Here is a 22,402-nt window from a genome sequence, read left to right as displayed (position 1 = left end):
GGTTTAAGTAAACATTAAGATTACATCAAAGTCTGCTATTCTATATTTCTGACTATATCTCTGCATTTATTTTCAGTTGATGAAGCATTTCATCATGTCTACGTATGGAAAATTTGTCATTTCTCTTGAGACCTGGAACTTATAGATCATTATAACATGACCTATACAGACTTTCTGTTGAAACTTTGCATGGTGCTGCTTCAGAATGCCCTCCCGAGGGGAAAGCTCTGAAGTCTTAATGATTCCTTTTTTGGTGTCCACTACTTTGATTTGGTCCACCTGGGTGCCTGGATGATAAATGACTCTACCTTGGTGGGATAAGCTGGAAGACTGGATGGTTTGTTCCACTTCCCTGTTCACAACTACCATTCTACTTCATCGCATCATTTACACAGACATGACTAAAAAGTTGCTTGCTATTAAGGGACAGGATAATGGGCAAAATGAAGGTCAATATTCATACAAGGAAAGCATTGATGCATGAATTTTCCATTTTTTTCAACACACTGAAAGATTAAGAAACGACACAAAAAGGAAAAAAGACGCTCTGTTTATATTCGATTTTATTTTTAGAGGTAAATGAGTTATCTCAGTTTTGTCTACGCCACATTTGTCTGCTGCAACATCAAAGCAAAATGGCACTGCCTATGAAAATGTGAATGCAGCAATACACTATGTATGGATCATCAGTTTCTATGCACAGAGGCCAAAGCAATGGTACTGTGACAGCCATAAAAGGGAAGCTGACATCTCAGTCTTAAAACTCAGTCTTTTCAATTTTTATATTGGCTGTAAAAGCCCAAACTGCAGAACAGCCGTAAGAACATGGAATTAGACTCTCAGTTTTCCTGATGAAAACAGACAATTGAAAAACAACAAAAAATATTAAAAAAGAAACATGATTTGTTTCTTCTAAGTCATATTACTGCATGTATTTTATCTTAAGTAGTAGTAGAAACATGACCCAGCACTAAAGGTGGCTGACATCACCTAGTTGCATGGCAAAGTGTATTTTTTCCACCCCAACAATAAAACATGCTCTGGCTTAGACTCCTATCTAAAACTCTGCTCACCCTCACTTATCTTTTCTGCATGCAAATCTGTGTTGTCCTGTCAGTGGAGAAGGGTTGGACTACAACAAGGAGATAGTGTTAGTTGACTACAGGACAGACGCACATAGATGTCATCAACTGTTCATACAAACTCACACCAAAGGTCATTTTAAAAGTCTTAAATTAACATGCATAGTTTTGGACTGTACGAGGAGAAGTATTCTGAGAAAACCCACGCATGCACAAGGAGAACATTCAAACTCCTCATAGAAATGCGCCAGCAGAGACCCAACCTTTTAAGGAACCAGTTCTAACCATCACATCACTGCACAGGCTGGTCTTAAATGCTTCCCCAGTATTAAAAAACGTACACTATATTCCTTACATGCTTTCTGGATATTAACTTCTTAGGCATGAGTGTGCTCTTACCATCACAGAAGAGTTGTAATGCTGTTCAGGATGGAATTGCCATGCTCTTATTCTATCCATATATATTATTCATTTTATTACAACTAAGCCATAAAATGGTTTATGGGCAGAGCGCCAAATGTGACAAGGCCTCTCCCGTTCAGCTCGTCTGCAGAATAACTGAGCTGCTTCAGCACTTGTGACTGACCATGACAAAACCAGGAACAAGTTATTTACAGATTATGAAACTGTGGATTCTAAGCTTTCTAAAGATGTCAAACATAAAGACCTAAATAAACTGAAGAAGATATTGCCATTTGAATGTTGGCATGCAAAGTTTGTTCCTATTACCTGATGAGATACCCAGGGATGTTAAGTAATGCTGTTCATTCACATTACTTTGTTATAGTCCTACACCACAGCATTGACTATCAACAGATGTGATTTGGAACGTGTGTAGACACCTTTTCTTTTCTTTTGACTGGCGTATATGGTTTGAAATATGTACTTTTATACGTTTTAAGCTTTTGTCCCTTTTTTCAATAAGGCTATGAGCTTCTGTCTTGTGAGTTGTTGTCATGGGGTCATTTGTGAACCCTGAACTTCAGTGTAATTAAATTATGCCTAATCTCATTTATAGTTCCACACCAAATCCACAGGTGATATAAATATATTGCATTTGGCCCAAATGTGGCACAGATAAAGAATCCTTATTTCATTATTTGACCGAATTGACCCAGACCTGAACCGGATCAGAGTCAAAAGACTTTTTTTGCAGATGTCAGGGAGGGTCATGATCCCAGCATAGTGCAGAACTGGTGCATGGAGTAATCTCCTCTGAGTGTGATGTGGATCTGGTGACTGGTACATGGATTTTGCCCACATCTGAATGTTGTCTGAGACAAGACCCGCCTGGTCACTGTCACAGCGTGCTCAACCCAGCCACAGCGACACAGTGCAGGGCCAGGCAGACCCTGATCTGTGTGCCGGTAGTGTCATGCAGAATTTCACGCTTCATGTGACAGGTTACATGTAGAGTGCAGTGGAACAGACGTAACCGTGCAATGGACAACAAGGCCTTTCAAATCCATCACATAAGATTTAAAAATATTTCACAAAAAAAAAAAATTGTTCTGAAAGTCACCCCTAAACTAAAAAGTTTTCCTGCAGACTTAAAGTGCTTCTGGTCATCTAAGTGGTCCTGTTATCTGCTACTCTCTTTCTGTTACTAAAGAATCCTTTGTACATAAACTCTGGAGAAAGTTTGCAGCTGCACAACAGTATACCAACTGGAAAATTATATTTTCTTCTCTCTTAGCTTCCAATGTTGTGCTGGCGATTTTGATTAGATATCTCTTCCATTCAAATCAGCAGCTTATTGGCTGAGATCAATAGCAAAAGCGTGTGACTAGCCAATCAAAGATGGTATGTGGGTTTCCCCTACCCTGCAAAACAGTAAAAAAAAGTTTACATTTTAAAGAACCCTGAACCTACAATGGTTTCTTCATGACTTTTTATTTTCCAATAATCAAAACTGATGATTTTCTCAGAAATTTCTGCTCTGGAAACGTGTTCTTGATTTTTCTGTTGTACGTTACATTTTTATATTAAAAAAATGAATGCCAGTATTTTTGATCAAGGTTAATTAAGAGCTGTAACATAATGAAATAAATTGTCTGAGAAATATAAGCTTTTTTTGTATAAAGCAGGTCTGATTTGCTTCTTATTTTTGATAGAGACAGTGCATTGTTATGCATTGACAAGGTACAGATGAACAGAAGCAGCTGAGACTGGCTCAGTCAGGATTATTCTGTTTTTAAAAATAATTAAAAAAAATATTCAGTAAAACAAATATACATGAGTAGGCTCCACATAAATATATTCTTCAGCAAGTCTTTGGACCGAGTGAGTGCAAAAGCACAAAACCATTTTCACACCTCACTTAAGATCACACAGCCAGAAGAAAACTCTCTGCCAAATCTAGGCTCAAAACAACAACATAACTACATTGCATGTCCTGCATTTCCAAACTTTATATTTATAAGCCAATTTATGAACAATGTAGGTTATTTACAAGTAACACATTCATTAATACTTCTTTATAAAACTAAAAAGATGCCCCTTAAAAATCAAAGAAACAAATTCCTGACATACTTACTTAAAAATAAAAGTACATTTAGAATATCAGCTTTTTTGATCAGGTTCCACATTAACATTTTTAAATTAGTGTTGTACAGAAAGCAGGATGTGAAGAGTTGTTAATCTCCTGGGTTAAACGGATTACTCAGCAGGTTAAAGAAGAAGACAGCCTTGACAAAGGTACCCCCACAAAAAAAAAAAATCTCTCTCTCTCTCTCTCTCTATATATATATATATATATATATATATATATATATATATATATATATATATATATATATATATATATATATTCATAGAAATAGAAAAAAAATGTGGCCCTGTCAATTACAAAATTAATCATATTCTACTTTTAAAAATTTGTTTTTAGCAGTAGAAAATAAATGTTATCAATCCCAGACCAAAAAGCACATATCCATATTTGCACTGAATGCCCCCTGTATTGGTTCGTTCCTGCTTGATGGGCTTGACAGTGTCTCAGCAGACAGTAGAAGACAAGAAAACTGTGGCGGTTACCATTCTGCTAAGAAAAATTATAAAGACAGGTCTTCTAAAAAATAAAATAGAGAGAGAAAGACTAGAGTGTCAATTTGTAACCCAGTTTTTCTCCAAGAGAGGTGAGTAGACTGTGTGAGATTATCAACCATTTAGCAGTTAGCTTAGCTACAGACTACTGTTTACCTCCATTTAACTAGCATCTAATGAATTAAGGCAAAAAAAGTTACCAACATATCCATTTATTTAACGTGTCCCTATACCTTTTACCACACTTAACAACAGGTGAGTCAGTCAGCAGCAGCAACTCTAACTCCGATACCAGTTAGAGCTCACCCAAGTCCCAGTGAAAAAACAGAGCAACACTGTTCAATGGCAAGCTAGTTAGCATCATTCCAGTGAATCTATAGGGATTTCTCTGTGTCTTTGCTCTTTTTACAATTACACAACAAAAACAATATATTTATTACTGACAGAAATTTAAACAATCTTTAAATAATAATAATAATAATAATAATAATAATAATAATAATAATAATAATAAACAGCCTTTTGTCTGTACTGGAGCCAGTCCAAACAGTTTAACCTTAACTTGCATTTAAATTACAGATATCTGTTACCACTTCCCTCCTGACTCCTCTTCTCCTAGGTGAAATTAAAGCTGCAGTATGTAACTTTTATAAAAAATATTTTTTTTTACATATTTGTTAAAACTGTCATTATGTTGTAAAAGTATGGCATGAGAGAAAATCTCTGAAAATGTATTTCCTCTGCCTTCTCCCTGTTCTATCTAGAGACAACCAATCAGGAGCAGGAGGCGGGTTTGATGCTGTCAGTCACAATCTCATGTGGCTGCTCATCCTTCCTCCCCCTTGCTGTGTGCTGTGCTGCAGCTAGCACAGCCTGTTGTGAATGCTCTGTCTAGCTAGCATAGATCCTATGGCAGATAAACAGTTTTCCTGTAACAATAAGTTGTTTCTCTGCCATTAGCACAGCAGCGAGTGAGGTTGATTGAAAGCGCTAACACTCTCCACCTAGTTCTGATTGGTTGTTCTTGGGCCGAGCATTGTATTACACTAGCTAGCAATAGTAGCTCAGGGAGGAGGTGGAGGAGATTAATCTTTTCACAGATTATCTGTCTCATAACAAAATGTCTCCACCTGGTGACAGCTTTAACAAATAAAGAGAAAACATATTTTTATTAAAGTTACATACCGCAGCTTGAATGAAATGCAACTAATAGCATTTTTTGAGAAGCCTAGATTGCTTTATTTATATTTTGGATGTTGCCTATGACTGTTCCTTGTGGGGAGAGACCTTTCTGTAAGCTAAAACTAATTTTAAAAAAATGTAAGCAACCTATTTGCGTACAGCATGCGAACTGTTGCATGTAAAGTTCACTAGTATCCAAAGAAAGTAAGGCAGTTGCAAGCCTTTACAATTTGATGCCTCTTATGGGTCAAATAGATTCAAGAAATTGTAACAGCAGAGGGGGCCCAATTTATTTTTTTGTCATGGGGCCCAAGACTCCTGGTGGCGCCCCTGAGAAGGTCACCCAGCATATAACTCTGCTTAAACACCCAAGCAACTCCAAAGGTCTGCACTTGAGAAGCTATACTACATACTATAAATTGCCTCTAGAAATTAATATTATGATTAGTACATCTACATATATAATTAAAATATTAAGGATTTTTGGAAACTCATGACTTTAAGCACTTTGTCTTCCGACATACAGTAACTTTGTATCTGTAATCAGAGGCTTACAAACAGTATAAAACTGAATCACAAATATATTTTCGTTAGAGACAGACACATGATTTTCGACAAACATACAAACTTAAATTACAAATCCAATTTGATTCTACAGATACACAAAACTTAATTTCTTGGGAACTTCATTTCATGCCCTTAGAAACTTCTTAGTTTGAAGTTTTAGATATTTTTGGGCCTGATGTTTACATCTTTTAATACACAACTGAGTAGAAATGGATACTCAGACTAACAACCCCCCAAAAAAAACCCCACTATAACATGTTACTGCTTAAGCTAACAACTAATGTAACCTTTCCTGGCCTCACTGACTAACTATTCAACTTATCCCTCTGGCTTTTGCTTTCAATCTCTTTCAATCATTAGGAATAATCATGACAGCAGTGGCAGATTTGGACCGCGAGACACAGGATCGTTATGAGTTGGTCGTCAAGGCAACAGACATGGCAGGACAAATGGGTGGTCTCTCCGGCTCCACCACGGTGACCATAGTGATCACAGACGTTAATGACAACCCACCACGCTTTCCACAGAGTGAGTGTTTCCCGCACATTCTCTTACTTTAGACTTTAAAAGAGATGGTCGTGTAGGAGGAGAAAAGAAAGCAGTTGGAAATAGCTGACTGACTTTTCTCTGGAAAGAGAAATGAGAGCATAATAAAAAGACAAATAATGTGCAAACCTGCAGGCCATTGACACCAATAGGTAGTTTCATGAGGGGCCGGGGAAAATCGCTTAAATTAAATTTATGGGCCATATCAGTCCCACGAAAAGGTGTCATATCAATGATGGAGAACTGATCGGCACCAAGCTTATTTACCTGTATTTTTTTTAAAACATGTCATGTACAAGACCTTTCAAAATACCCCTTGAACTATTTCCTATTTTGTGAAACCACTCCCAAATTTGATTGGTATTTGGTTGTGAGTGTTCAGGATGAAGAGCATTGTTATTTTTTCTCAACATATAGATTTTCTCTTCTTGGCCAAAAGTTTAATTTCAGTCTCATCTGACCAGACTGTGTTCTTTCACATGTTTGCCATGTCTACTACATGGCTTTTGGCAAGCACTCTTAGTACTCCTACTCTTTTTAATTTTTAGTTTTAATTTTTTTTCTTTCTCACACACAGTTAAGTCCAAAATTATTCATAAATCTGGCAGAGACATGGAATTTTTTTTTTTCTTGTCGGACAAGAAAGAGAAAAGATAATCAAACAATGTACTAAAGTATTTACATTTATCATTCATACCTTTTCCAAAAATCAACAGTGAATAATGTAGGGCTTACTTGTATGAAGATAGCACAACTAATAATTGTCCTACTAACAGACTGAAGTAAGTACTGGATTATGTTAAGGACTTATATTAAAAGAGGCTTTATTTTTAAACACAATTGAAAACCACTTATCATTTTCTGTCTACTTTATACTTAAAAACTACTGTACTTTGTGATCACCTACAATACTGATAAAATTGAAGTGGCATTATCTGAATGTGCTCTCAAAATGTTGTCATTCCATATATTTAATGAAGAATCAATGACTTTTTTGGTAAATACTATTTCATACACATAATTGTATGATATGATGTGTATAGGAATAGACATCATATTTTTATAGATGTGTACATTTGTAGAAGCAATGCAGTTTTCTAATACTGTATATGTATCATCCTTAAAGAAACAAAAATGCATTTACCAAAACATTGTACTTTTCGTTCTGGATATGATTTAATTTATTTTGCAGTCAATGTTGTTAGATAAACTAGCACTTTAACCCTATAAACAGTATTACATTTGATTAAGCCAGTGTGCAAGCAGTCTATTTGACAGTGAGTGATATGTATTCACACACCTTTTCATATTTGAGTATGAATCACTTTTTCATCTAAGTAAATCATATTTACTCAGTCGGAGTTGATAGCCCTGCAGACTTATAGTGCCTCCACTGCTGGATGTTGGGAAGCAGAATCTGGAATACAGTTCCATAAATCAGTTACACAAAAGGATGACATATGATGTATGTAAGATCTCAGTGTCTTCTGTTCCTGTAACAATCATATTTCATCTTCCTGCTGTTTATCTACTTCATAATGATCAGTGGAAGAAATTATACATTTTTATTGCACACTCCTGACATTTTAGCAGAATTATTGGGTTTAGCCTGGTAAAATATAAAAGCACATTCTGAAGCAATTATTTTATAATACCAAATGGAAAATATATAGGACTGGTTAAAAAAAAATAAAAAAAAATGCCTAAGCTAAATAAAACTTTAAGATGGATGGTATTAACTAAAATGTGTATGTCTTAACATGTCATTGGTATGATCCTATTTTCTGTCTTTTCTCATTTTCCTTATTTATTAAAGCTATTTACTCCCTCCACCAACTACTCTAATAGCCTGCCTATGGCTATCAAACTCTTCTAATATTGGTGCTTTCCTCTTCATTTCTGGGTAACATTTGCACGTTCATTCTTCTTTGTGGTGTTTTATATAACGCCATCAATACGAGCCTTGTTTGAGATGACTATGCTTTCTCCCTCCGGCCACCTCCTCCATCTACCAGAGATGTACCAGTTTTCGGTGTCAGAAGGGGCAGCTGTGGGGACACCGGTTGGACGCGTCATTGCTACTGATGCAGACATGGGGGAGAACACAGATATGAGCTATCTGATCATTGACGAAGGAGATCTCTTCAAGGTCACTACAGATGTTGAAACACAGGAAGCTGTTGTCTCCATCAAAAAGGTACATCTGAATTAAGGCAGTTCTGCTGCAGTGTTTCTGTTTACTGCCGGTTTTATTTTAACTGAAAGGAACGTGATGTAGGTATTTTTCATGTGTGTTAGTAAAATTAATGAGAAAATTCCTATTAGTTGTAAAATGTCTTATTTATAGACTATATTACATAGGAACATGATTTTATTCACATTCTAGTGATATTTTTGCCTATTGTAGTTTCTGCTAACAGTACCATATAGGATGATAAGACAAATAAGACATTTTTTGTAATGTCCTATTATTCATTATTTGCAAGAACGGTTTTGCACTGGGAGAGGACAAAGTAAGATTTGCGGTCATTAGACATAAACAGCAACCACCAGGTTGCTTTTAAATCCTGTGTCTATACTAATGATATTAATAATATCCACAAAGTACACATTGTCCTCACATGAATAAAATAAAAGCAACTTACTGATATTATTGAATTAGTCGGAAAGTGATTATCTCTAGAAAGGATAATGGGAAACTGCATGTTCCAGTGAATCAGGAGAAAAGCCCAGACTGTGTTCAATACATTAGGGAGCAGCATCAGTTATAATAGGTATAATATGCTTACTTCAGGGGTTTTTTGCTATTATACCATTAACTTTGAACTAGATTAGATATGTTGCCGTGAGCATTACCTAAAGGCAAAAAATGAGCTGTAAGCAATGGTCAAATACCTTAACGGGGGTAAAAACGGTCTTCTTTTTCCCCCCACGCTACTGGCACAGTGCCACCAACAGTGTTGGAATCTATACTCATTCCTGTATAAAAATTACAGTGCTGCCACATTGAATGCCTTCCCTGGTGAATATGTGTAAAGGCCTTTAAATAAAGCATCATGTATGCAATAGCAAAAGTTTTCACATAGTTAAAAAAATTAACATTTAAGGTAATTGTAAAGTTTTTTTTTTTTTTTCTTTTAAACTTGGATAATTGTGCTGTCATGTGGGAAGAAGTTTTTGAAAACATTGGTAATATGGGTCCAGGTAATGTTGGCGATTTTGTGAAACATCTATACCTATGATATCTTTGAAGTAGGCGTGTACTCCCAATCAGCATATTGCATTTCATTTTAGAACAATATGGTTTAATTCCCTTTTATTTTTCTGCATCAGGATCAGGTATATTAACTTTACATGACTTCATCACTTTCATGTTCTTCTTCTGCATACATGGGTACTCTCAGAGAACTCCAGCTTCCTCTCAAAGTCCAAAAACATGACTGTTAGGTCAACAGGTCTCTTGAAATTGTCTTTTGGCATGTGCATGGTTCTTTTGTTCCTGGTTATCTTTGTTGACCTGTTCAGGATTTACTCTGCCTTACTCACTCAGTGACTGCTGAAGACAGTTCTGCTTCAATAAAAGACTTAATTTGTTTTAAAAGCCTTTTACACAACTTTACTATGGGTACTAACAAATGTGGACCAATCAGTATTTGAATGTTTAATTTTTAACGATAAATTTTGATGTGCTGAACATGTATATGTATATTTATTGTTTTGTTTTGTTTTTTTTTGTCAGCCGCTGGATTTCGAGAGCAAGAGGATCCACAGTGTTATTGTGGAGGCAGTAAATAAACACGTTGATTCTCGCTTTGTTGACCTGGGCTCTTTCCGAGATCAGACAATTGTTAAGGTCACTGTGTTGGATATTGATGAGCCGCCCATCTTTCTGCCAGCGGAAGGTGCTGTCATGGAAGTCCAGGAGGATGCTAAAGTTGGATCTCTCGTTGGCATTGTCACAGCCAGGGATCCAGATGTGATGAACAAACCTGTGAGGTATGAAAGAGATAATTCCCCCCTAGCTTGATGAATTCTTCCCACATTTAATACGTAAAGGACTGAGTAATGTACAGAAGTTTTTTAGACTTTTTTCACAGTACACTTGTGTTTTATTGATTTAGTTCTGTACACTAGAGATTTCCTCTAATAAATTAAAGTAAATTTTTTTCATGCACATATCTAAGCACACATTCATTCTTTGGGGCTGATTTTGGTTATTTTCCTAAGGTCATAGGAAAAAAGTTGTTTCTACAACTTAATTTCAAATGCTTGTGCTTGAGCATCAGAGACAGTTAAATCTGATTGGTCATCCATTCTGTCCCAGAGACACACCTCAGGGAGGGAGAGGTGTTACGTTAAAGGGTAGAATAGAATTTTGTTAGATTTGCCTCAGAAGTTGCAGTACAGATACAGGAATTATGCTACACATAAACTGAGTGTGTCCCGGTTGCAAGTTGTAAAACTGATGGGATTTGATGTTTGTTACGGTTCTATCTATAATTATTGATACAAGCTGATTATGATGTATTTCTCTCAATTTTATGTTTTCAAATACTAATGAAACAGGTTTGGGAATTTGTGTTGTATAGTACAGTGTGCTTAACTGGTTTACAGGGAAGGTGTTATGTAAAATTGACTTTTTTGAGCTTCACATCGAGTCAAATTGTTATTATTGTTCCTATGATTATTTCATGCATGTTTAAGAAATCTTTTAATCTCCCCTGGTAGCAATCCTGGGTGCAGAAAACGAGTGGTGTAACTGAGCGCAGCCATTTCGACAAAGCTCCTCCCAGGAGCTGCAGTCCCCAAGCAGAGCTTCTGTATTACACAGCAGGCCTCCTCCATGACTCCTCTGCTCAGCTCCTTCAAACTAGCGGTAGCAGAAATTAGCAAACACCAGTTAGAACTTTGCATCTGCAGAGCTCATCACAGAAACTTCTTCTCAGTGAAACATTGGTTAAAATGTTGTTAAATGCTTGACAGAGGAATGTTGTGATGACACACTGAAGGCGGAGCGTCTGAAAGAGCAGGAGCTTCTTAAAGCGAGAGAGAGAGGCCCACTTTTAAGGCGTTTGCTTGACGCTACGTTTGATGTATACAACATTTGTATAACAGTTAACGGTAAGAGCAAGTTACTGATATTAGTTACTTGATTGTGCCATAAAATGACATTATTTGCCTGGAGTAAACATAATTCTGCTTCTTTAATAAGTGCCAGCAAATAGTTTATACCTACTACTTGCTGCAGCCATATTGTGTAGCAAACCTGTGGCTGCTGGAAAACCACTTACTTTCCCAGAATTCTTATTTAAGGGATTTAAGGGGTGTTCTTGTTGTATTTTCAATTCTGACCTTAAAACATCAAAATAAAAAATGTACAAAGAGTAACTGCTTCGTTTCGAAACCCCAACACCCAATTTCACACACTACATTATCTAAACAGCCGTGTAAAATAATTTATTTTGTAGACCTATGTTATTATAAAAATAAAAAATCAGCTGTCCTTAGCTGGCACACATAAATAGGACTGAAGGTTTCTGCCTGTTAAACATTTTATAGGTTCCATTTAATGAAATGTAATTTACTGGACGAAATTATTATGAGTACAAATATACTTGATTTCTGAAAAAAGCCAACCTCATTTTTAATTTCTCTTTATAATAAAGTGAAAATACAGGAAAGGTTTTGGTCATTGAAAAGTACACCAGTATCCAGATCTTTGGTTTCTATGTCCTTTGAACTGTAATTGCAATGTGAGGAGAGGCTGTAGATAAAGCTTTAACAGTCTTATTAATACAACATAAACCGACACACAGGTCCCTAAGCATCACATTGATTAAAAATGCATGACAGCCAATGTTCCATGTGTAATAGAGCACCACACGATGGTACGGTTAAAATAGCTCTGGCTGAATATATTGGGATAATATGAGTACACCTGTGAGCTCATGTGTTGGAAAAAAAAACAAAAAACTATAAAAACAGCAAACTATGAATTAAATCACTAGAGGTTTTCAAGTTTTTGGGATTAGGCAGCCATCACGTTTATACTCCAAACAATAATCCGTCCAGAGGACAGTGTTTTATTGGTTATTGTTTGAAATAGCTCGATAGGGCTTTCTTCAACAAAAACACCGTTATAGACTTTTGTAGTTGTAGAAAATAGCAAATAATTACTATTGTAGATAGAAACATATTATCTCACTATAGAGTTCTAAGCAGGGTAGCAATTCAGCCCAGCTTGTACTTCTGGTAAGAACTATCTCATCCCTTTTGCTTTGATATACAGACACATAACTAGACCTCAGTCTTTTTCCAAGAAGAAACATTGTGAAAAACTAGTCACTTTAAAATATAGTAGCACTTTGACTGCACAGTTAAAATAAATAGTTTGCACTTGCCTTACATCATGATATATATACACTGGTCTCCGAATGTAGGTGCAACTCATTTTACTGAGTAAAAGTCACAACACACTTGATTGCTTTCTCCATGAAGGATGCAGCAGTTGAACTTATTGTGGGAAGATTCATTTTTGTGACATAGGTCAGACAGGCATTTTCTTGCTTGTAATATTGTTTATTGTAAATCTGGAAAAAGTCCTTTGTAAACATAACTACTGTATGTTTTAGCAGAGTGTCCATGTAGATGCATTAAACAAACATTCGGTGTGCCAAGCTAAATATGCTATCACCAAGCAATGTGGCGTCATACAGGTTGGTCTCAACTCAAAGTAATAGCTATATAAACCATCTCAGAAAAAAATACTTACCAATTGTGGTAAATAACTCAGGCATGTGGAAAGTAAATTGTTCTGCAATGACTTGGCTTCTGTCGCTTCGCTTCGCTTCGCTTCGCTTGGAACCTGTGATTCTGGGGGCGGAGTCATTGAATTTGCTCTTTTATTCGGGGTACGCTTCTGGCTTCAACTGTGTTCTATGTGTAGAATTATATTGTAAAGACAACTGTTATTAGAAGTGTTGAACTGAGAGTAGTTTGTATAATGAGCTTATACCTATCTCCAGTGGGGAAGGCACAGGGGAGGAGAAGCTCAGCTGGAGACTCCAACTCCAAGGAGGAATTTTGTGGAAATATGCAACATATTGTGAGACCAAGTGTTTATGCACTCCGAACGGGTGCCCCCGGAGAATCAAGGATTTCTCAAACATGCATAAAATAATTAAATCAGCTCTCCAGATATGTTTTTGTAGAGGGAATAGCATAACATGATAGGGAGCTCAAAAATGTAATTTTTACATCCATCAATCAATCAATCAAATTTTATTTGTATAGCACATTTCAGCAGCAAGGCATTTCAAGGTGCTTTACATAATAAAAAAATAAATAAAAACAGCATGTGACATTGAAAAAACAGTAAGAAAGATAAAGAGAACAAAACATCCCTTCCTTTCATGCCAATTACTGTTGCTACAATTTGTTGTATTTTATGTCAACTTTACCATGATGTTTGTCTTTAGCATATTAGCTGACAAATCTTGAATCCTGTTAAATTCTTCTGTGTTGTTCTTTCATATGGTCGAAGAAAGAAGTTCAGATCTGCAGCTTTTCTGCGTGTCTCTGCTCCAGCTCCCACATAGAAAAACAAAACAATGAAAAGGGCATTATTAAACCTCTCAGTGTAACCTGATAGTTTTAAGGTTTGGAGCTTGTGCCTTTAGTTAACATCTTTATGTGTGAAGGTGGAATGATTAAGATTAAATAGCTACATTATGAGAGCAAAGCAAACATTTTCAGTCCGTTTTCATGAATTGACATTAATGAGTACAATTTATACACAAACAGAAATTATTCTGTTATTACATCTTGTTTTATGATCTATTGGAGACTCAAAGTCCTGTGTTTTTATCTCGCACTGTCTTACGATTACATTTTGTTTCATGTCTGCATCACCTAGCTTCTGTTCTAATGAAACCATAAGAATTCTGGCTGACAGAAGCCATAAGAACTGATAGAGCTTGTATTTCTTTATTTTTACTTTATGGGGGCCCAAGAAAGCCATCTACATGGGCACATCTTTGTCAGCCTGCATGTAGGTGTGCGTGTGTGTGTGTGCTGTTGGGGAGAAGAACCAAGAACAAAGCAACCTTTCAGCATTTTTTTGTTTACTCACCACTCTTCTGAGAGCAGCCAGTATCCATAGAAGGAAACATCCATTTATGGTTTGGCCAGAGTGCACAATGAAACTTTTATATTTTGCGCCTCCCTCAGAGAGTGTGACTATATGGCTTCATGGATCTTATTACATCATCAGTGCTGCAACTAACACTGCATTAGCCAATTTTCTGCATTTTAACCAACATTTTAGCTGGATTATTGACTTTTAAGGACAGCCTTATATTTCTGATTCTTTAATATAGTTTGGTTGAAGCAAAATTATATAATATTAAGCATATTTAGATTTATTGTTTGTCTATTCATTATATCACCTTTAACTTAATTCAGTAGAACAACCATAGAAGCCAGGTCTAAGCATAATGAATTTGAGCAACTAATTGATTATTTATTTTAAGCACTATATCACTTTTGTTTTAAAACTTTCAGGAAATCCAAAAAATAAGTAAATAACAGAAACTTAAAACATATGAGAAATGTGTTGCACAATTTCTTTTAAATCTCTGTATTTAATTTTATGTCTTTATTTATTTATTTTTTTATTTTTTTACATCAGGTTTTCCATTGATCCGACAACAGACCACGACATGATCTTCCATATTGACGCTGAGTCTGGTGCCATTACGTTAGGGAAGATTTTGGACAGAGAGACGGCAGGCTGGCACAACATCACTGTGAAGGCTGTAGAAGCAGGTACATGGATTTCTGTTTTATGCATCTTTATAACATTGATTGTTAATTACCATTAGTCACCAATGCCAAATCAGAAATTTGTATAAGATAAAAATAATAATAAAAAAGTCATCCTGTAGAATTATTTCCATAAGCAGCAATCTGATTAAAAAATGTATTTTTGTCCATTTATCATATATGCACTTATCTAATGCAATGACAAAACAATCTGAAATTAAACTTTTATATTATTGGGACACAATTTAGTTTATAATAATTTGAAACTTCATTGACATTATTGCTAAACTACATTGTTACTAAAGTACATAAACTACAGTCATGTTGATATAGTATGCACTTTATTTGAGATGCAATGTAACATATTGAACATATCGAGTTTTTTGGACCCCTTTTGATGAAATGTTTACACTGTTATGAGCCACAAACACAAATTAAAAACATTGTCTTCAATCTGTACTAGATAAAGTTTTAGTTTCTCAAAAATGTGGTCATCTTTGGTGATGACCATATTTTTACCAATAATATGGTAATATGGTCATTTACATGGGCACATGTAGATGACCCTGTCGTGATTGTGCTTGCTTATAATTAAATCAACACACCAGTGATGCATGTGGATATATAAATAACACAGCACTTGTATGGTATGCTAATTGTCATTTAAATCAAAGCTCTTGATGTACTCATCAGGGACATCTTAGTTGTTGGTGTAGTCATCCATGCACTTGATTTTTTATTTATTTTTTTATTCCAGTGGGAAAATAAAGTAATCATTTTACTCTTTCAGCGTACAAAACACAATACTAAAAATGATTGGAGAACATTTCTTTTTTCATCTCAATGGGTGTTTGTCATAGCAAAGAAATAAAGAATGTAATAACTTATATAGCAGGAAAGTTATTACTATGCCATTAGAAGAAAACTTGAAAATGGATAAGACCTGGAGTTTCTCACTTTTTCAATCTTATTCAGATGGAGTGATTTTGGGATTGTAGTGATGGCTGAATAGATTGTATTCTGCATCTGACAGAGATCTTACATCACACTGAGAGGGACTAAAGAAACAATGTCATAAACAAGACAACATTTAAAAAATATTAAAACAGTTTTCCTGCTGTTTTTCTCCCCAAAATCGAATTTCTTTAATAATCACTACAACCAAAACCGAATTGAATGCAGTGTTATCCTACACAAATGTTAAGGCAAAACCTAAACAGTTTGAATCCTCCTGGACTAATTGGTTTCTTTTTGTGCATGACACTATGGCGCAGGCACATTTAAATGGTAATTGAACATTTAATGCTGCCCAGCACCTTTCAGTGTTAGACATAAACACACGCCTGTGCTTGAAAGATAAAGCTTCTTGCATTGACAACCACAGAAACATCTACATAGACAAAGTCTGTGGTCAGTGGCATTAGAATGCCCACCCAGTATGTTTCTTTATCGCCTGTTAGCTCACAAAGTCTGGAGAGCTCAGACACACAGACAGGCGAGAGAAAGAAAGGGGAAAACATAGACACAAAGAAAAAATAAGGTCACAAGAGAGATGGAAATTGGAAGAGGTTTGGACTGTTTATTCTTTAAAAGAGGCTACTTGCAGCATTTAAACAACTAACTTCATTTTGACCATAATTATTTTATTCTCTTTTAGGACTAAGAGAGCCACAAGGTCAGGTTGTTTGAAGACATTGTTAGTCTTATTTGTTGCATTACCCTCAATTATTCCAGTCCATTATAGACCTTTGAACTTCTTTATTGTGCATATATCAGTACTGCACTAGAAAAAACAGCTTCCTGACAGTTCATATTGAGTGAATCTTAAGGTTAAAGTGTACCCTAAAAGTGAACTAAATGTCTCATGCATGTAATCTTAGGAAAGTTACTTTTGTTAAAATTCAAACACATATCCTGCTAATTCTGAACATTTGCAAACACAGCATGTCTTCAACTTTGCCCAATTAATAGTCTTCAGCTACGTCTGCAGACACTGGCACAATGAAAGATGAAACAACCTCTCATCTGTATAGTGCTTGTCTTCCATGTACGGAGTGCAGTACCTTCCGAGTACAAGAGAAGCGTTTAATACACTGTCACTAGCAGAGTACTCAAGTTTCTTGGCAGTTTCCTCTATAGAAATGTATCAGGTTAAGTTGGAGTGACATATAATTTTCGAGAACTGATAGTGAGTATGATACCACCTTGCAAAACTGCTTTTTCACCTAGACAGGTAGGTGGAAAAAAGAGCTTCACCCTGAGGGCAAAAACATACCGAAGATGCTGAAAGTCTTTATCTCTCGCTCTATTGCATGGAAAAGATGTTTACCATTGCATAATTTCCCTACATTTTCTGTCTGGCAAACACATGCAGACTTTTTGACTCTTAGAATGTTTGAACATTATCCCTTGTATGTCCAAACGAATCACACACTGTTGGGAACACGTTGAAGGAAGATAAAGAGGTTCAGGGATGTGGAATATGAAAGGAACATTAAACTGAAAAGCAAAACAGTTTTATATGCAAAATATATGCAAATGCATAGGTGAGATTAAACATGGAAGCAAAAATAGATTAAATTTAGTAATAAAGAGCAGATAAGGGGATGTTACTGTTTGCAGATAGCCTAATGCAGAACATAGTTTAATTTGTCACATTTGAATGAGCATTGTATTGCATTGCAAAGCACCTGTCAACAGACATGTGAATACCTAATGATACAAAATCAGAGAAGTGTATTTTTATTATTACTCAGTCATATATTTGGGCACAGCCATACTAGTCATATGCTAAAAGTAGGTAATAGGAATAGAACTAGAAAATTCCTGCAGAAATTTTAAAGGGGCATGCCAAAGTGTGCCCGTCAGCTTTGACGCAGCGCTATGATGTTAAAAAATTAGCATTACTGCTAAAGAAAGCTGCAACGTAGTCAATAACCTTTGGAGAGGCAGAAGCATGTTTAATAAACTGTAGTTGTACCATTCATTATGTTAGAATTGATGCATAAGCTAAAATTAGCCAATATGCTAATGTTAGCTTAAATGCTGGCAGTAGCATGTGGAGCAACACGACCATGTTGTTTTAATTTTACTACTCTATTCAGTATACTAAACATGTCTAATTAATGAGAAAATTAGGTAAAAGCTAACTTTAGGTAAAAGTGCTAGTGCACTAGTCATAGACAGTGAAATGCTAACTTTTGTACAAATTCTAATGAACTGCCTTGCTGAGCATCACCGCTCTTTTCCTACGAATCCTCTTCTGCTCTCTCTGTCAGGTTTGTGATCTGTAGCATCGCAGGCGCTGCGTCTGTGCCGCTGGTTCCTTAAAGGAGCAGCGACGTTATTTTCTGTCCATAGACTTTTAATCAACTATTTATTCTTATTTATGTCAGATTTTAACATGGGGGGACATATGTGTAATGGTTATAGTCTTGAATCAGTAGTATAATGCTGAAAACACAAGCAGTTGTAAATACCAGTAAACCCTACAGTGCAGTCCTGGGGAGCTGCAGTTCCAGACACTGTTCTGTTGCTATGGTAATTAATCCCCTGCAGCTGTGAGAGCCAAAGAGCGGGAAAATCCTCTTCAGACACAGTTTCTATACTTGGGAGACACCAGGCGTTAGTCTGAAGGACCCTGACAAAAAGCATAAGCCCTAGCAAATTTTTGTAAACATTGTACATGAGCAGGCATGTGTATCTATGTTATGACCAACTTTCAGACCAATAGGGCGATATTTATGCCTGTGAGGGGGATTTAAAAAGGGTTTTTGAGTCAGCCATAAACAGTCCTGTGTGTGTGTTTCATAGAGAAAGATTACTGATTCTGTGAGACACAAAATCTCAAATTTTTTCGTTTTTATTAATTTATGTAATCATTTTAACTCCAATCCCCAATAAAAATAATAGCTCCCTTCTCGGCATCGAGCCGCACGATTTGATACCACTTTTGTGGGTGGGCACGCAGCGGTACGAGCCGCATTAACGGTAATGGAAGAAAAATAAATAAAGAGACATTCTATTAGGTGTAGAACTAGAAAATTCCTGCAGAAATTTTAAAGGGGCATGCCAAAGTGTGCCCGTCGGCTTTGACGCAGCGCTATGATGTTAAAAATTAGCATTAATGCTAAAGAAAGCTGCAACGTAGTCAATAACCTTTGGAGAGGCAGAAGCATGTTTAATAAACTGTAGTTGTACCATTCATTATGTTAGAATTGATGCATAAGCTAAAATTAGCCAATATGCTAATGTTAGCTTAAATGCTGGCAGTAGCATGTGGAGCAACACGACCATGTTGTTTTAATTTTACTACTCTATTCAGTATACTAAACATGTGTAATTAATGAGAAAATTAGGTAAAAGCTAACTTTAGGTAAAAGTGCTAGTGCACTAGTCATAGACAGTGAAATGCTAACTTTTGTACAAATGCTAATGAACTGCCTTGCTGAGCATCACCGCTCTTTTCCTACAAATCCTCTTCTGCTCTCTCTGTCAGGTTTGTGATCTGTAGCATCACCCAGGCGCTGCGTCTGTGCCGCTGGTTCCTTAAAGGAGCAGCGACGTTATTTTCTGTCCATAGACTTTTAATCAACTATTTATTCTTATTTATGTCAGATTTTAACATGGGGGGACATATGTGTAATGGTTATAGTCTTGAATCAGTAGTATAATGCTGAAAACACAAGCAGTTGTAAATACCAGTAAACCCTACAGTGCAGTCCTGGGGAGCTGCAGTTCCAGACACTGTGTTCTTCTGTTGCTATGGTAATTAATCCCCTGCAGCTGTGAGAGCCAAAGAGCGGGAAAATCCTCTTCAGACGCCTGGTGTCCTTCAGACACCAGGCGTCAATCTTAAGGACCCTGACAAAACGCTTAAGCCCTATCAAATTTTTGTAAACATTGTACATGAGCAGGCATGTGTATCTCTGTTATGACCAACTTTCAGACCAATAGGGCGATATTTATGCCTGTGAGGGGGAGTTAAAAAGGGTTTTTGAGTCAGCCATAAACAGTCCTGTGTGTGTGTTTCATAGAGAAAGATTACTGATTCTGTGAGACACAAAATCTCAAATTTTTTCGTTTTTATTAATTTATGTAATCATTTTAACTCCGATCCCCAATAAAAATAATAGCTCCCTTCTCGGCATCGAGCCGCACGATTTGATACCACTTTTGTGGGTGGGCACGCAGCGGTACGAGCCGCATTAACGGTAATGGAAGAAAAATAAAGAAATAAAGAGACATTCTATTAGGTGTAGAACAATAGGTGCCTGCCATGCAATGCATTGCTATGGCATGCCCCTAACAATAGGTGCCTGCCATGCAATGCATGGAGGCAGTACTGACTTGCTGTGCAAGTCAGTACTGCTCTCCTTATGCATTGCTATGGCATGCCCCTAAATATGAATCTCATATTAAAAAGTAAATAAATACAGTGGTAGAATTACAAAGATTTTCTTTGTCAAGGCTTTTCAATTGCTTATATGTATTTATTTATACATATAAATACATATAAGCAATTAAGTTATTGATTTAAACTGTAGTTAAGCAATATTATAATGTATTTAATGGGATTAATAGTAGTCCTTTTTTTGTTTAATAGAAACTGTCAAATCAAGATGTTATTACATGTTGTTACTGTGTCTCACAATACTGTGAAACGGTTTTCTGCTTGAGTTTTTCAAATTTTCACCATGTTAGCATAATCAACAAAGGTCAGATATACGGTTATGACTAATTTAGACCTCTAAATTAATTTCATTGCTATGTAGCTATATAAAGTACAGTCAGCTGCATAAGTCATTGTAACCAGTATGTTGTTAAATGAGTAAAATTACTTTCTCTGTTGTGAAAGCATATTACTATCAAGCAAAAAAGTACAATCTTAATTTAACATTTTTAGATAAGAAACAACATAAACATTTTAAGTTTAATTATCAAATCCGTCACTGGTTTCCTGTTGTGAGAGATATTGACTGCCACCCTTTGATTTATCCTCCGCAATTAAGGGACAATAACAAAGAACAATAACTTTTGATTGTTTAAAAGAACTGAATAATTTTTTATAGATTAACAAAAATCATGTTTTAATACTGTTTATTTACTGCAGGGTGTTTTATCATATAACTGACTGTTGCATTTCATAGCCTCTTATTTGTAACTGGTTAGGTAAAAAACATGTTCACATGTTAGCCTGCAAATTTTAATGTTTCATTTGGATTCTTTTATGATGGAGCAACTCTGATCAGATCTCAAAGGTAGTGCTCCATGGGTTCAGAAATAAGAAATGACTACATGAAGTTTCTAGTCTGTAGATTTTGCTCCTATTTAAGAATTATTCACAACTTGTGTTGTCTGTCACCAAAAAGATTGAAGTTTGTCGTGCAGTACGATAAAATGTGAACACATTTAGTGGTAATAGTACTTTTATAAGGCATGCTATATACTGGACATTTTATGTTAGCCTTTTGTTTCTCTAAGACACAAAGCCTGACCAATATGCCAAAGGTTGTCGTGCTGTCAGTGCCTCACTGACTGTGGGCTCCCCTGTTAATTTACACGATTAAATTAACAGGTCAAAGGTAGGCATACATAGAAGTACTGTTGGCTCTCCAACCAAAAATGTTGCATCACTACATGTGAGTACAGTACTTTATAAGATGTATTAAAACAACCTCAGTGGAGTTAATCTGAAATGAGAATGTTGATGCATACCTGTAGGACGTTTTTTCATTAGAGATAGTAGTTTGTGCGTATCGCTTTTTTTGCTTTGTTTTTATCTAATGGTAAAGATGTGTACAACATTTGGCAATTTTTGTATTTGTCTTGTGATTCATTATGTGAGTCTGACATATGTTTCTTCTTCTTGCACATTTTCTGTCTTCACTCCACACAGAAAATTAATACATACATTCCCACTGATATTTTACACTCCGCTTTCCTGCCTTGGCTCAATGGAGAGACCAAACTCAGGCACAGTCGAGTACATTTGTATCTTCATTTTTTGCTCCTGACAAAAGTGACACTCTAAACCAAACAATTTCCTCCAGCAACGTTGAACCATTTGGTCACAAGCTCTATAACACCCCAGATACCTACTCGCACGCAAAGACAGACACACCCGCTCACATCCTCTATCTGTCTTCTTGAAGTAATGT

The 22,402-nt window shown here is 36.0% G+C and overlaps 1 protein-coding gene across 2 annotated transcripts in view; it reads left to right on the top strand.

Annotated features, from left to right (window-relative positions):
• Window positions 1-22,402, top strand: part of cdh22 (cadherin 22) — a 165,815-nt gene that overhangs the window by 113,825 nt on the left and 29,588 nt on the right. For both annotated transcript variants that reach the window (XM_008409225.3, XM_008409223.3), the window contains 4 exons: window positions 6,234-6,401; window positions 8,435-8,616; window positions 10,159-10,415; window positions 15,109-15,245. In XM_008409225.3, coding sequence (XP_008407447.2) covers window positions 6,234-6,401; window positions 8,435-8,616; window positions 10,159-10,415; window positions 15,109-15,245 — 744 coding nt within the window. The remainder of the gene's footprint in view (window positions 1-6,233; window positions 6,402-8,434; window positions 8,617-10,158; window positions 10,416-15,108; window positions 15,246-22,402) is intronic.

Source organism: Poecilia reticulata, chromosome 5 (assembly GCF_904066995.2).
Source record: "Poecilia reticulata chromosome 5, P_reticulata-male-v2, whole genome shotgun sequence".
Classification (NCBI taxonomy): Eukaryota; Metazoa; Chordata; class Actinopteri; order Cyprinodontiformes; family Poeciliidae; genus Poecilia; species Poecilia reticulata.
Note: the sequence above shows the minus strand (reverse complement) of the source record. Positions and strands in the feature narration are given on the sequence as shown.